The sequence below is a fragment of the Tachysurus fulvidraco genome, chromosome 17 (genome assembly GCF_022655615.1).
Source record: "Tachysurus fulvidraco isolate hzauxx_2018 chromosome 17, HZAU_PFXX_2.0, whole genome shotgun sequence".
Lineage (NCBI taxonomy): Eukaryota > Metazoa > Chordata > Actinopteri > Siluriformes > Bagridae > Tachysurus > Tachysurus fulvidraco.
In genome coordinates, this window is record NC_062534.1 from 22,630,834 (window position 1) to 22,646,181 (window position 15,348).

The 15,348-nt window shown below is 40.6% G+C and overlaps 2 protein-coding genes across 4 annotated transcripts; one reads left to right on the plus strand and one right to left on the minus strand.

Moving 5' to 3' along the window:
* Positions 1 to 642: 642 nt before the first annotated feature.
* On the plus strand, positions 643 to 9,070 carry LOC113635757 (adenosine deaminase 2-A-like). 3 transcript variants are annotated; one of them, XM_027135385.2, is made up of 11 exons: positions 643 to 806; positions 2,225 to 2,250; positions 2,676 to 2,986; positions 3,233 to 3,449; positions 3,537 to 3,747; positions 4,327 to 4,454; positions 4,569 to 4,659; positions 5,229 to 5,337; positions 5,439 to 5,596; positions 6,713 to 6,915; positions 7,495 to 9,070. In XM_027135385.2, the coding sequence occupies exons 2-11, from the start codon at positions 2,237 to 2,239 to the stop codon at positions 7,583 to 7,585; spliced, it is 1,533 nt and encodes a 510-aa protein (XP_026991186.1). In that variant the 5' UTR covers positions 643 to 806; positions 2,225 to 2,236; the 3' UTR covers positions 7,586 to 9,070. The 3 variants fall into 3 exon arrangements, with proteins under 3 accessions (XP_026991186.1, XP_026991187.1, XP_026991188.1); XM_027135386.2 differs by having other exon boundaries at positions 2,228 to 2,250; XM_027135387.2 differs by lacking the exon at positions 2,225 to 2,250 and having other exon boundaries at positions 645 to 806.
* A 287-nt stretch (positions 9,071 to 9,357) lies between these two features.
* LOC113635759 (RIB43A-like with coiled-coils protein 2) lies at positions 9,358 to 15,081 on the minus strand. The gene is made up of 7 exons (XM_027135391.2): positions 14,796 to 15,081; positions 14,627 to 14,708; positions 11,946 to 12,257; positions 11,476 to 11,594; positions 11,093 to 11,302; positions 10,125 to 10,291; positions 9,358 to 9,486 (listed from the first exon to the last, which is right to left on the minus strand). Exons 1-7 carry the CDS (start codon positions 14,910 to 14,912, stop codon positions 9,420 to 9,422), a joined length of 1,074 nt encoding a protein of 357 aa, XP_026991192.2. The 5' UTR covers positions 14,913 to 15,081; the 3' UTR covers positions 9,358 to 9,419.
* Positions 15,082 to 15,348: the final 267 nt, after the last annotated feature.

Consider the following 15,348-nt stretch of genomic DNA (forward strand, 5'->3'; position numbering starts at 1 on the left):
TACAAATTCTGTACTTTTTATGAAGTGACCTCATAAAACAAGATATAAAAAAGGGAACATTTTCTTCTCATGATCATCAGGACACGTTGATGGTGTCACAGGTAAATATGTTAGCTTCGTATACAACATAATAAATATTTTGAGCATTTTTTTGTTTTTATTTGTGCTGAACTGTGATGAGAAATTGTGTCTTAGTCAAAAGGTACAAATCTTCTGCATTTGATGACTTTTCTGCAATGATTAGGAACTTATAATTAATTTTAATCATTTTAATCACTTTTTAACCGATTTAGAGAGATTGTAAAGTGAACAATTGGTGTTTGAGATGTTAGTTATATTTACTTTAAACACAGAAAATAAAAATAAAGCCATTATCATAACAGCTGTCTGTGGCAGTTGACCGATTCACCGGAAATGACGTATATCATCACCTGGCATTCACGCGAAAAGTCGGTTAGGCGTAGGGTTGCCATGTTGGTATTTATAGTTAAAAATGCGCTGTGAAAACAATCTGAGAGTTTGCTGTTATTATTAAGATTCTCTCTCTCTCTCTCTCTCTCTCTCTCTCTCTCTCTCTCTCTCTCACACACACACACACACACAAACACACACACACACACACACACACACACACACACACACACACAACTTTTAACGTGAATAAGAGGCATCTTGTAATCACTGTAATAAACCACAACCTGGCAACCGAAGTGGAAAGGGGTTAGCAGAGAAACCTGACTGGATCCTTTCGCAGGGTTTGTTTACGGTTTTAACTGCAATATTTTGGACCTTTCCTTATTATTTTGGTGAGTCTTTATTTAATAAATTAACTAAATGATAAGAATTATACTTAAGTTGTATTGTTTTAACGTGTTCAGATGATGATCGTGTGCTTCTGTCTCTAAAACTCTGACAATGACTCAGTGAGCAGCAGCTGCTATTGTTATTGTTGTTATTATTGTTATTAGTGTTAGTGTTATTGCTATTGTTATTAGTGTTATTAGTGTTATTGTTATTGTTACTGTTATTAGTGTTAATATTAGTGTTAGTGTTATTGTTATTAGTGTTAATGTTAGTGTTAGTGTTATTAGTGTTAATGTTAGTGTTATTGCTATTGTTATTAGTTTTAATGTTAGTGTTATTAGTGTTATTGTTATTGTTACTGTTATTAGTGTTAATATTAGTGTTAGTGTTATTGTTATTAGTGTTAATGTTAGTGTTACTGTTATTAGTGTTAATGTTAGTGTTATTGTTATTAGTGTTAATGTTAGTGTTGGTGTTATTAGTGTTAGTGTTATTGCTATTGTTATTAGTTTTAATGTTAGTGTTATTAGTGTTATTGTTACTGTTATTAGTGTTAGTGTTAGTGTTATTGTTATTAGTGTTAATGTTAGTGTTATTGTTATTAGTGTTAATTATTAATTAGTGTTAGTTAGTGTTAATGTTATTAGTGTTAATGTTAGTGTTAGTGTTATTGCTATTGTTATTAGTGTTAGTGTTATTGTTATTAGTGTTAATGTTATTGTTATTAGTGTTAATGTTAGTGTTAGTGTTATTTGTTATTAGTGTTAATGTTAGTGTTATTGCTATTATTTAGTGTTAGTGTAAGTGTTATTATTGTTATTATTATTAGTGTTAGTGTTATTATTATTATTATCAGTGTTATTACTAGTGTTATTATCTTTAGTGTTAGTGTCAGTGTTAGTGTTATTGTTGTTATTGCGTTATGATTATTGCCGTTATTATTATTGTTGTTGTTGTTGTTGTTGTTAAGCATATACAGGGAGGATAAAAGCACAGCCAGGTCATATTTGTGTAATTACACGGAAAATAGCTGAAATCTACATGAGTGATTATAATGAGGAGGTTACTGACAGTCATGGGGTTTTAATATAGACTCCTTTTCTTTTTTTTTCTTTTTTTTTTACTTTCCTTTTCCGTTCTCTTTTCTTTTCTATCCTTTCCTTTCATTTTCCTTTCTAGTTCTCTTTTGTTATTACAGTGACTATGGTGTTAGTGTCAAGTGTAAATGAGGAATTGTGATCCTTTTTTTTTGGAAGTTAAAAAAAATAGTCTTTGTGACTTTACCAACATGTCATTATGGAGAAACGGTGTTAGTTTGTAAAGGTAGTGAATAGAAAACAACACTTTTGGTTTGAAATGTTGTATTGGGAAAAAAATCACCTAGTGATAGAAACCAACCTGACTGTTTTTCCCCCATCAGCAGGGCAGAAAGATGAAAATAGAAGTGTAAGTATCTTTCTGTATTTCCTTCCTTCTTTCTTTCTGTCACTGGTTCAGCGGTTATTCTTTCCTTCCCTCATCAGACATCCCACCAGACCAGCTGTTTCAGAGATGCAGTGATGCTTCCAGTCGCCTTGCCATCACAATTAGGCCCTTTTCAAAGTCACGCTGATTTTTTTCCTGACTCCAACACATCAGATACGAGAACTGACTGTTCTCTTGCCGTGCAATATTTCCCACTCCATTACAGCTGCCAGTGTATTGAGATAATCAATGTTATTTTTTCCACCTGCCATTGCTAAAATATACTGCTGTATATCGCTCATCCTAGGAGTCATACTCTAAGTCTGAACAACACACAATCCCTGTTTACTTTAAAATATGCCTCTGTAATTGTACAAACTCTCAGAATATTACTTATTTCTTTCCAGAGGCGTGTGTGCGTCGCAGTGGACGATGCAGCTGGGTTTGACGTTGCTCTTGTTGCTGCTCTTCACGTCACGGTGCGAGCCGATGCCTGATCCGCACCGACGAGAGGTTCTGATGAATCTAGAGGTGAGCAGAGAAATCGGAGGCGAGGTGATTCTGAACAAGGAAGAAAAGCTCCTCGATGAAAAACTGTACCAGATGAAGTGGCAGGAAATGTCAGCGCCAGACTTCCCCCCTGCTATGCACTTTTTTAAAGCCAAGCCACTGATCGACGCAAGTCCAGTCTTCAGCCTTCTGCAGAAGATGCCCAAGGGTACGGTTTATTCTCAGACATCTAACACTCTTTATAGCAGTGAAAACTGATCGGGTTTTTTTTTTTCCATTTCTTTCATTAGTATAATATTTTAATAAGAAATCAACTGACTTCTCTGTTAATTTAAGATAAATTGTAGAAGGTTACAGTTGCAGTTCATGCATCGATAACTATGCCTCGTGATTAAAAAACAAACCAGCTTTATTTAATGTGTCTGCTCAAGAAGTTCTGTCCGATCTCTTTCAGGAGCAGCTCTACATGTGCATGACTTTGGCATGGTCGGAGTTGAATGGCTGGTGAAGAACGTGACTTACAGGGAGAACTGCTACACGTGCTTCACCTACGAAGGCTCTGTGCGCTTCGTGTTCTCGTCCGCGCAGCCCAAAGCGGTGCCTTTCTGTTCCGCATGGACTCTGCTCAAAACCCTTAGGGAGAAACACAACACCACTGAATTGGACAACAGGTGACGAAACCTGATGTTTTACAGAACAAAAACCCACATTCTGTGGTAGAAATGTTCATGAGGAACAAAATATGTTTTCTTTTGCAGCTTTATACGAAACCTGACGCTGGTCACCGAGGACCCGGACAGCGAGTATCCCAACCAAGACGTCGTCTGGAAAAGGTTCGAACAAGCTTTCTTGGTGGCCTTCGGGTTGGTCACCTATGCTCCTGTCTTTAAGGATTATCTTTATGAAGGTTTCAGGCAGTTCTACAGTGACAACGTTATGTATGTGGAAATCCGAGCTCTTATGCCTCTGGTACGTGTGTGCATGTATATATATATGTGTGTGTGTGTGTGTGTGTGTGTGTGTGTGTGTGTGTGTGTGTGTGTGTGTGTGTGTGCATATAGTGTGTGTGTGTGTGCATATAGTGTGTGTGTGTGTGCATATAGTGTGTGTGTGTGTGTGCATATAGTGTGTGTGTGTGTGCATATAGTGTGTGTATGCATATAGTGTGTGTGTGTGTGTGTGCATATAGTGTGTGTGTGTGTGTGTGCATATAGTGTGTGTGTGTGTGTGTGTGTGTGTGTGTGTGTGTGTGCATATAGTGTGTGTGTGTGCATATAGTGTGTGTGTGTGTGTGTGTGTGCATATAGTGTGTGTGTGTGCATATAGTGTGTGTGTGCATATAGTGTGTGTGTGCATATAGTGTGTGTGTGCATATAGTGTGTGTTTGTGCATATAGTGTGTGTGTGTGCATATAGTGTGTGTGTGCATATTGTGTGTGTGTGTGTGTGTGCATATAGTGGTGTGTTTGTGTGTGTGTGTTTTTACTCTGCCCTATAAGTCTTATAGAAAAGAACATTCAGAAACAATTTGATTTTTGGTGTCACTCAGACGTACGAGCTCGACGGCAGACTGAACAGTCGGGACTGGAGCATGAGGGCTTGTCAGGAGGTGGTCCAACGCTTCACAGCTCAGCATCCAGACTTCTTAGGAGCCCGAATAATTTTCACCGTCCACAGGTTTGTCTTTAATACATTTCTTATGTGGATGGCATGGTTTAAGAGCTATATAAGTGTGTGTGTGTGTGTGTGTGTGTGTGTGTGTGTGTGTGTGTGTGTGTGTGTGTGTCTCAGAGGCCTGAATTCGACACAAGCCGTACAGGTGGTCGAGGAGGCCATCAGGCTGCAGAGGAACTTTCCAGACATCATGGCAGGCTTTGACTTTGTAAGTTACACCCTAAGATCTAATAACAGAACAAATCAAGATTCTTTAGAAAAACCAAACTCACACAACCTACGTGCCCAAGCTGATGAGCTAACAAGGAATTTATCGAGCAAAAATACACATGATCGTGCGTTTAGGTTTCCTTTTTCAGTGGATTCAGACATTCAACACAAATTTTTATTCAGTAATCACAGCGTTTGTGAGATCCGTTTATCCTTTAATAGGAAATGAAAGCGTGCATTGAAACTTAGACATGTGAGCTAATGTACCAAGGTGTGCAGGGTTGCCAGGTCTCAGTGCCGAAAGAACCGAAAGTAGCCCCATAAAAATAAAATCAGAAATTATTTCTGTTCCTTTTTTTTTTTTATTTTTTTTTTTTAGTTTTTTTATTCTAAAAAAGTTTTCCATCCCAAAACAACAAGGAGAAACTAAACAACAATGCTCATGTTTTCATTATTTAAAATTATTATTATTATTATTATTATTATTATTATTTATTTATTTATTTATTTATTTATTTATTTATTTATTTATTTTTTTATTTTTTAAAAAGATTTGCATATTTTTAGGTGGGTCATGAAGATAATGGAAATCCCTTGTGGTACTTTAAAGAGGCTTTGGGTCTGCCGGAGGAGCACGGCGTCCATCTGCCCTTCTTCTTCCATGCAGGAGAGACCAGTACAGCGCACACATAACACACCCAAATATATTTATGTAGTTCGACTCGTTGATTTTCTGCTCCGCCTCTGTAAAGCGTACGTCTTCCACTTCCTGTGTAGATTCACAAGGCACAGCAGTGGATCAGAACATGATGGACGCACTGCTCTTCAACACGTCTCGGATCGGACACGGCTTTGCGATGCCGCATCACCCCGTGGTCAAAGAGCTCTCCAGGAAGATGGACGTAGCGGTGGAAGTTTGCCCCATCTCTAATCAGGTAGCTTCCTGTTTTAATGCAGGTGTGATCGAATAAACGAGGATTCTTATTTCCATTCAATAACAACTGCCTGAATTTTTGTATATATATCATATATATAGCATATATACAAAATGTTTTGTACGTAGTGTTACGTTTTCAGTGTACAGCGTATTGTAGTTTCTCATCCCGGACTTTTCTGGTGATATGCGAACGCACATTCTGAAATGTGAAACGTTCAATACAATTTATTTGTTTGGTGCTTTTAACAATCCACATGGTCTCAAAACAGCTTTACAGGAGATTTACATTTTAAAAGTTTAAAATTAAGTTACTATTTATCTCTAACATTTATCACTGATAGGGGGGGCACGGTGGCTTAGTAGTTAGCACGTTCGCCTCACACCTCCAGGGTTGGGAGTTCGATTCCCGCCTCTGCCTTATGTGTGTGGAGTTTGCATGTTCTCCCCGTGCCTCGGGGGTTTCCTCCGGGTACTCCGGTTTCCTCCCCCGGTCCAAAGACATGCATGTTAGGTTGATTGGCATCTCTGGAAAATTGTCCGTAGTGTGTGAGTGTGTGAGTGAATGAGAGTGTGTGTGTGCCCTGCGATGGGTTGGCACTCCGTCCAGGGTGTATCCTGCCTCGATGCCCGATGACGCCTGAGATCCGTTACCCGAGAAGTTCGGATAAGCGGTAGAAAATGAATGAATGAATGATTTTATCACTAATGATCAAGCCTGAGGTGATGATGGTAAGGAATAACTCCCTGAGATGACATGATAAAGGACCCTTGAGAGGAACCAAACTCAGAAGTGAACCTCATCCTCATTTGGGTGACACTGGACAAGAAATAATGTCATATAGATAAATAATAAATAAATAAATAGACCAGCATAATTGTGTAACCAAGAGCTCCTGAGAAACTAACAGGTCAGAGTCATTTCTGCGTTCGTTACAGACTTAACACTAATTCCTTTCTGTCAAAGTCTTCAAATGATCACTGATGAAGACTCGAGCACAAATTTGACCGACACAAATTCGAGTCTCCATGCGGCTTCATCCACAGCAGTCCCACGAGTCACGGGCTGTCCATGCAGGTCAAATGTCTTTAAATGAAATTCTGCCACTTTGCTCAGGTCCTAAAGCTGGTGTCAGACCTCCGGAACCATCCCGCGGCCGTGCTGATGGCAGAGGGCCATCCCATGGTGATCAGCTCCGACGACCCGGCTCTGTTCGGAGCGTCCGGTCTCTCGTACGACTTCTACGAGGCTTTCATGGGCTTAGGAGGAATGAAATCGAATTTAGCTACACTGAAAGAGCTCGTGTTAAACTCTCTAAGGTAACGGATCACTCCGCAAGATTTGTGTGCGTCACAGATCCCAAAAATCCTTCACTTTTCAGGGCTGCTTCTTTTTTTAATCATCACGAATTTTCAATTATACAACACGATCCGTGAATCTTATCCAAACCTTTTATATACAGCTGTTTTATTGTTTAAATTACGTTCCAACGCTGGCGTCGATGCTTAAAACCTTAAACCGTGCGTTATAAACTCTTTAGCTTCAGATGCATCTATAAGATGATCGGAATATGATTTTAGTTTTACGTGTAGGTTTCAGATCAGTTATAAAATGGAACCTGGATGTGATGGTTCCTCTTTATCTAACAGGCTTAAGTAAAATTGGAAGATGGCTGAAGTGTTTTTGTCATTAACAAACGAATCTTGCACAAATTTACATTAAAATTCATACCAAGTCATAATTAAAGTAGATGTATTCCTATTTTCTGCTTCCTTCAGGAAAGCTTCACTGTCTACACGTGAATTTCAGCCTTTTCAAATAAAACACATCCCACAGTCTTAGAACATTCTTCACACAGGATGTTTGCTGATCTGATCTTTTGTTTGGTTTGGTTTCAGGTACAGCTCCTTGCCTCCCACTGTGAAGGAAAAAGCCATTTCAGCCTTGCTAAGGAAGTGGGACAAGTTTGTCTCAGAGAGTTTGCTGTGAACCTGCAGGAGGACCTGCTGGGGAACCTGTTGGAGAACCTGCTGGTGACCATAGAGACACTTTTTTTTAGGTTGCATTTTTATACACGCAAGAATGAAAAAATTTTACCTGGCTGTGTGTCAGAATTGAAAGGAATGTTTTACTGGCAAAAGTCTATTAAGTCACTTATCTTCTGAATGATTAGATCGCCCTCTGCTGGACACATGCATCTATTACCTTCATGCTATGGGAGGTCTTTATATCGGGTGACTTTTTGATAGCCAGATGAAAACTAACTGACAATAAGAAAGGCTATACTTTTATTTAAGAACATAAACATTTTTTTTGTCCATTTATAGTTACATTTAGTGTCATGGAACATTCGTGAATTGAAATCGTTTCGGTTTGAAACAGACGTTTCTTTATCTTCTCTCTATTGAAAGAGAAATAAGACAAAGAACTTACTTCTTGTGACATAAATCAATGCCAAAGTGTCAATGAAACTCTTTGAATCGTAACAGTTAGAAGGCACCGAAACTTTAGACTCCTTGCAGGAACATTTACACATCTTTTAACAGAATGTAATGCACTTAAAACAACAAAAAAATCCATTCGTAAGGATAAAATGATATCAACGTCTGCTGCACAAATCCATGTCATTTAACTGTTGCTATAGAAACCATGATATAGCAATATAGCGATAGTTTTAAAGCTGCACCACTGTCAGAGCTGCTGATCAACACCTTCTGACCAATCAGAATCAAGCATTCATCAGATGTATATTTGTATAGATGTACAGCTCACTATGTGTGTGTGTGTGTGTTTGTGTGTGTGTGTGTGTGTGTGTGTGTGTGTGTGTGTGTGTGTGTGTGTGTGTGTGTGTGTGTGTGTGTTGCTTTTCATTAGTCATAACAGATGAGAAAGTTTAAGAACATTGCTACACGTCATGTCAGGGACACTGAACAGATACTGAGTACTCTGATAGAAGCCTTTATTTTGTCACATCTACATTATAGCACAGTGAAATTCTTTCTTCACATATCTCAACTCTGGAGGTTGTAGTCAGAGCACAGGGTCAGACATGATACAGCACCACTAGAGCAGAGAGGGTTAAGGGCCTTGACCAAGGGCCCAACAGTGGCAGCTTGACAGTGCTGGGGCTTGAAACCTGACCTTCTGATCAATAATCCAGAGACTTAACCATGTGATCATTTGCTTTAATTCTAATGATAAATGACTTCATAGTGAGATCACATGGACTTGTGTGTAAGTGATGCCTTCAGTGAGGATTTGAACTTAATCTCTATTCACTGTGTGTGTGTGTGTGTGTGTGTGTGTGTGTGTGTGTGCGTGCGCGCGCGTGTGTGTGTGCGTGTGCGCGTGCGTGTGTGTGCACATTTCCCTGAACTGAGACAAGATGGAAACTTCTGCAAGTCTTATAATGGAAGTCTGTCTGTCAGTCTTTCTGTCTACACGACGTACATAATAAACATTTATTCAGTCCTGTTTGCTCATTCCTGATCATCCATCATTATACTGTAACAGTCCGGATGATAAGAAGCTTCGCTGGATGAATAAAGAACACTGGTGAGTTTTCCTAGACAGTATCATAAGCTCTAACTGATGTTGTCCATACAAACTAATACAAATAAATTATAAAACAAAAGTCAGCTAGTAATCTCTGGAAAATTGTCTGTAGTGTGTGATTGCCTTGATGCCTGATGACGCCTGAGATCCCCGTGACCCGAGGTAGTTCGGATAAGCGGTAGAAAATGAATGAATGAAAGTCAGCATTCTTGAACACGATCTTTATTATCATGTTTCCTTTTTTTTTTAAACATATCAAATGAGATTACTATCTGCTGCACGTATTGAACTGGGAGAAGTAGTTCTCGTCAGGGATGTTGTCGTCCTTCTTCCTCCTGTGATGAAGACAACAGAACACAGCTCCTAAACTCACAGCACAGCACAGAACTTCCTCACTATACTCCAGTTATATCCACACACACAAATTGTTTACCAAATACAACAAAGGGCTATTTGTGATTTGATAAATGAGACTCCTGAACTCTAATGCAGGTGGTGGAGCTTTCAGACTACGTGATTTATAGGACAATAGGAACTCCTCGTCCTGACACGTTGACATTTGATGATTCACATCATAAACATTGAGCGTATTATTTACCTCGAGATAAATTGACGATTAATTACAACTTATGTCTAAAGGCAGCAGAACTATAATTTAGGATGATGAGAACTTATGCAATCACTACTTATGTCATGTAGCATTTTATGTAGATTTGTGAGACATATATGTCCAATTAAATGTACTTTGTTTGTAGAATGTAATGCTCTGAAGTGTTAAATAGCTTAAGGCGGGTGAATATTTATTTAAGCCACTGTGAACCGCTTTCAATAAAACGCTGACGATGCTTATTATTCTGTGACAAAATCCTGGTCTACAGGTGTGTGTGTGTGTGTGTGTGTGTGTGTGTGTGTGTGTGTGTGTGTGTGTGTGTGTGTGTGTGTGTGTGTGTGTTTGTGTGTGTGTGGTACAGACTGTTCTTGCTGAGCCTGGGCCAGTCGTATGTTAGTCTCATCCAGAGCCCTGCGCAGCTCCTTGTTCTTTCTCGCCTTTTGTCTCTCCTCAATCGCTGCAGCCCGAAGCGCAGCCATGTGCAGGCGGTACTCCTGTAGCTGCACTCTCTTCTGCTCCATGCGAGCACGCTGCGCGCGCGCGCGCACAAACACACACACACACACACACACACACCCCATAAATACATAACACATGACTTTCCATCAAATAATATCAGATAAAATACATGTATAAACAGGTCCTGATTAGCTTTGCTAATTTCTATTACTCTCGGTGAACCAAATCTTTTGATATTGTTTATTACTTTTTAGCCCTTTCATAAGTCGCATCATTACAGCACTTAATACATGCATTTAAAACGGAAAAAAAGTTAAATGAAAGACCACTTTTTTCAGTCCATCATAGGTCATGGCTGACTTTTTCAAATTCTTAATCACGTTAAAGAGTACGGGTACGGTAACTTAGTGGTTAGCATATTCGCCTCACACCTCCAGGGTTGTTTGCCTCACGCCTCCACCTTGTGTGTGTGGAGTTTGCATGTTCTCCCCGTGCCTCTGGGGTCTCCTCCCCCGGTCCAAAGACATGCATGGTAGGTTGATTGGCATCTCTGGAAAAATTGTCTATAGTGTGTGATTGCCTGAGTGAATGAGTGTGTGTGTGTGTGCCCTGCGATGGGTTGGCACTCCGTCCAGGGTGTATCCTGCCTCGAAACTCGATGACGCCTGAGATGCCAATGCACAGGCTCCCCGTGACCCGAGGTAGTTTGTATAAGCGGTAGAAAATGAATGAATGAACGTTAAAGAATAAGTCTTGTGTTATACCTACCGTCCATTCACTCGTTTTCCGTCTGACTACCGTAACTCATTTGTGAAGACTAATTAATCATTTAGGAATAAAAGACAGTGCTCAGGTCTGTGTGTTGAGCTCACCCTTTTCTCTGCAGCTTGCTCCCGCTGACACGTTTTGTATTCGCGGTACTGCTCCTGTGTCATGCCCTTGTAGCAGTCCCTGCGTCCTCTGGTGTATGGCTCAGGCGTCTCGTCAAGCAGATCCCCCTGCAGTTGGTTCAGGATGTCAGTTTGGTTGTTCTCTTCTTCCTGATGTCGCTCTCTTTCTCTCCGCTCTTGCGATTCCTCTGCCTGTGTGAAGATCGAAACACTGTGAAGTGAAGCTACATTCAGGAAACACCACACGTAACACGATACAATGCTAAAAGCACACAATGTTTGACAATCCGTTAATGCTTTTATTTGGGAATCAATAGGCATCATAGTCCACCAAGCTTGACCTTTTAGCTTCTAGTCTAACTCACCAGAGCTCGATTAAAGTCCTTGATGGCGATGTTGATGCCTCTCTGGTGCTCTTCGTCCATCTTCTGCAGCTCGATGGCTTTGTTATCCATCGTTAGTTTACTTTGGTCGTACTGCTGAGCTATTTAACAGAACACACCCTCAGTTAACTGAAAAGATCTTTTGTTTAGTTCATAAGAGAAGTTACCTCTTTTGAACCTATAGCAAATTTTCCTTTCCTGGAGAATCTTCTCTGTTCTACACCATGATGACCATGAGGTCATTAAGATGAACTGATATTTAGAATACAGATGTATGACAAAATGAAAAACACATCAACTTTCAATGCTAGATCCATCGTTACTCTGAGCAATTAATTCATACGCCAATTTCTACCAAAGGGAGCCAATAATTCTGGAGGTCAGAATCATTGACGGAGACACGACCGACACACAAATCAGCTGCTACCTGAAATCTGGCAAACTGTAGTTACCTTGCAGCCTTTGCAACTCCTTCGCCTGGTCCAGCTCCTGCTGCTGCTGTAAGCTCCAGTCTCTCAGCTGCTCTCGCTGTCTCTGTGTCCTGTCTCCACTGTCTAGATCCTCGCCTGCCAGTCCAGGCAAAATGCGTGCCCCTTCCTGCTTCTTCAGCACTTCGGGGTCATTCAGATCAAACTCTCGCCTGCTGCTAGGCTGCTGGAACTGCTGGCGGAAGTTCACAATGGCCTCCGCTAGTTGACGTTCCTCTTCCTTCTGCCTGCTCTCCAGGAGTAATACTATACGGTCAGTGTGTATGAGGTCGTCAGCTGGGAGGTCGGAGAGAAAAGGAAGAAATTAGCCACATCTGTAACATAGCAGTCTTGCAGATTGTGGAGTTACACCAACGTTTGCACCAACGTCTCCATGTATCTCCATATATTTTATTATTTTGTTTACTTATTTTGGGATACAGTCACAAACTGCAATGTCCCTGCCTCCTACTACAAATCTACTGTAGTGAAGCATCAAACACGAGCCTGCTAATGCCAATGCACACAGAACAAAGTGTCATGGCTTTGGCATGAGTGCCGTACAAGGAGCAAAGCTATTAGAGCGAGTAAAGTATGTGGGAAGGAAATGAAACGCTGGATTGACTACAGGCTTAAGACACCTGCAAACACACACAGATAGGTTTGTTTAGTCTACTTTATTGTCAAAGGGATGTTTCCACTTATATTCAAATCAGCAAATATTAGCCTTTACCCTATTGCATGCACACACACACACACACACACACACACACACACACACACACACACACACACACACACACACACACACACACACACACACACACACACACACAGATACTCATGGTACCGGGTCTCAAAGTGGCCTCTTTTTTGCCACAGACACCCATTATAAAATTTAGAGCTTTATAACGTGCCAAGCCGTTGATCTATCTACACCAAACATGACCAGCTTCATTAGGGTACTCTGGACAAAGGTTTAAATTGGTGCACCGACCGGCCTTTCTGTTCTTTCGCAGCCCCGCCCCAATATATGCAAAATCAAAAAACTTTCCACATTATTAACATGTGACATAGCAAAACACTCAGAACAATGAGGAGAACTTCTTCACTGGGTATTCGGGTGATGTCACTTGACATCACGTGGAGCGCCGCCCCCGAAATAAAAAATGACCACATTATGGACATGTGATGTATCAAAACACTCGGGAATAAAATACCATAAAAACATTCTTTTACTTCAGAAGGAAAGTTAAAGTAGTCCATGTGATGGATTTTTCCTCTGGGAAGACATTCATTTAACATTTATGGAAGGAGTCTCCAGTGTCAGCAGGGCCAGGAACAATCAAAGGTATAACTCAGAACAACGAGGGGAACTTCCTCACGGGTATTCGGATGACGACTCGTCACGTCACGTGAAGCCCCCCCCCCCCCCAAATTAAAAATAAAATAAATAATGACCAAAACATTGACATGTGACATATCAAAACGCTCAGCAGAATGAAGTGATGTGTATTCGGGTGACGTCACGTGCTCGTATCCGCTCGCCTCCAAAAGTATTGGCACCCTAGCACACCGGCCTTGTGGCAGTGGTGTAGTCTACGTGATACGCAGGTATACGCCGTATACCCACTAGGAAAGGCCAAGGATTTCCGTATACCCACTTAAAAAGCGTGAGGATACGTAACAATATCGTTTTTTAACGATATTGTGACAGAACTTTCATTCATAAATTCACCCTGTGGTTGCGATTGCGAATCACTAACGTTTTTGGACCATTGGGGCTTCCGTGGCCTGTGACCTGATCTGACGTCACCTACCAAGGAGGAAAATGAGTTGCTTTGGCGGTGTTTTGTGGCGAAAATCTGAAATTAACTAACTAATGTAAAAGAAGATCTGAAACGAAAGCAGACCCAAACTACACTCTGAGTGTTTTGAGAAGCCTTCGCCTAAGCTTTGTAAACTACCAGTTCATTCAGTTCATAATATTCTGCAATGAAAGAGTGTTGGTGATAAAACTGAACAAATGTTTATTGTTCACTCTTAAATGTACATTGAAAATTGACAGCTGATAAAACCTGTGGTCCCATATTCATATAACATTTAAGGCTAAATGTAGCTCTTAAAGGTATAAAGTTCACACAAAAATGAAAACTGTGTTATTTCCTCACCCTCAATTTGTTCCAAAACTGTAGACACAAAAGATGATATTTTGAAAAATGTTGGTAATCAGACAGTTGGCAGCACCCACTGACTTTCATAGTCTATATTTTTTCCTACTGTAAGTCAATGGGTGCTGCCAACTGTCTGATTACATTTAGCCTTAAATGTTATATGTATATGGGACCTGGAGCACAGGTTTTATCAGATGACTTTCTTTTGTTGCTTATAATAAATTGGAATGTTGATAACACATAAGCAGTCTTTAATAATGCTCTCAATTACATGTAGATGCATATTTTGTACATTAGTGAGTGTGGTGGTGCCTATGGGGTGTCGCCCTAGGATGGGTGCGTATGAGGCTGGGGGGGGGGGGATCACAGTATACTCACTCACTACAAAAAACTAGACTACACCACTGCCTTGTGGAATACTTGAATACTTACTCCAGTTACAAATCCAGTTAAACTTTACAAATCTAGTTAAAGTTGATGTTTTAAACTCACCATATTCCTTCAGCTCTTTGGCCAGTGATTCTTGTTGCTGTTTCTTTTCCTGCACCTGATGCTGAAGCGCTTCTTGGTCAATCTACACAACAGGAGATGACACTTTAAGATGAATATGTCAGTGTGAACTATACGGAGGAGTTAAAACATGGTTTTAACATGGACTTACTCCTATAGTCCGGACTTTGGCGTTAAAAACGCGCTCTTGTCGCTGCAGCTCTCGGTTTCTCCTCTTGTCCAAACGAACGGCCTCGATACGGTCCGATAACAACTCCACTCGGTCCATTTCGGTCAGATGTCACTTACAGGTCCTTTAACCAACTTTGTACGCAGAACTAACGGTGTTGTTTTTTTGTGATTTGTTTATCTACCGCACAGCAAGCCTTCAGCCTGGAACTAGAGATGCAAACACACGCCGTTGCTAGGAAACGCGTAGGCGCGTGCGCAATCCATCGAATTCTGAATCAAGAATTCTAGAACATTCACTTGATGTTTGGGAATCGATTCAGTATCGTGTGTGTGTGTGTCTGTGTGTGTCTGTGTGTGTGTGTGTGTGTGTGTGTGTGTGTGTGTGTGTGTGTGTGTGTGTGTGTGTGTGTGTGTGTGTGTGTGTGTGTGTGTGTGTGTGTGTGTGTGTGTGTGTGTGTGTGTGTGTGTGTGTGTGTGTGTGTGCGTGCGTGCGCCTAGTTTATGTACATACAATAATAATTGTAGTTGTAGTG

Coding starts and splice junctions, on each gene's coding strand:
- LOC113635759 (XM_027135391.2), bottom strand. CDS start 14,912: ATGGACCGAGTGGAGTTGTTATCGGACCGTATCGAGGCCGTTCGTTTG. Junction 10,292..11,092: donor AGCAAGCTGCAGAGAAAAGG/GTGAGCTCAACA, acceptor GCGCGCGCGCAG/CGTGCTCGCATGGAGCAGAA. Junction 9,487..10,124: donor GCCCAGGCTCAGCAAGAACA/GTCTGTACCACA, acceptor TCTTCATCACAG/GAGGAAGAAGGACGACAACA.
- LOC113635757 (XM_027135385.2), top strand. Junction 4,455..4,568: donor ATAATTTTCACCGTCCACAG/GTTTGTCTTTAA, acceptor TGTGTGTCTCAG/AGGCCTGAATTCGACACAAG. Junction 4,660..5,228: donor TCATGGCAGGCTTTGACTTT/GTAAGTTACACC, acceptor GCATATTTTTAG/GTGGGTCATGAAGATAATGG.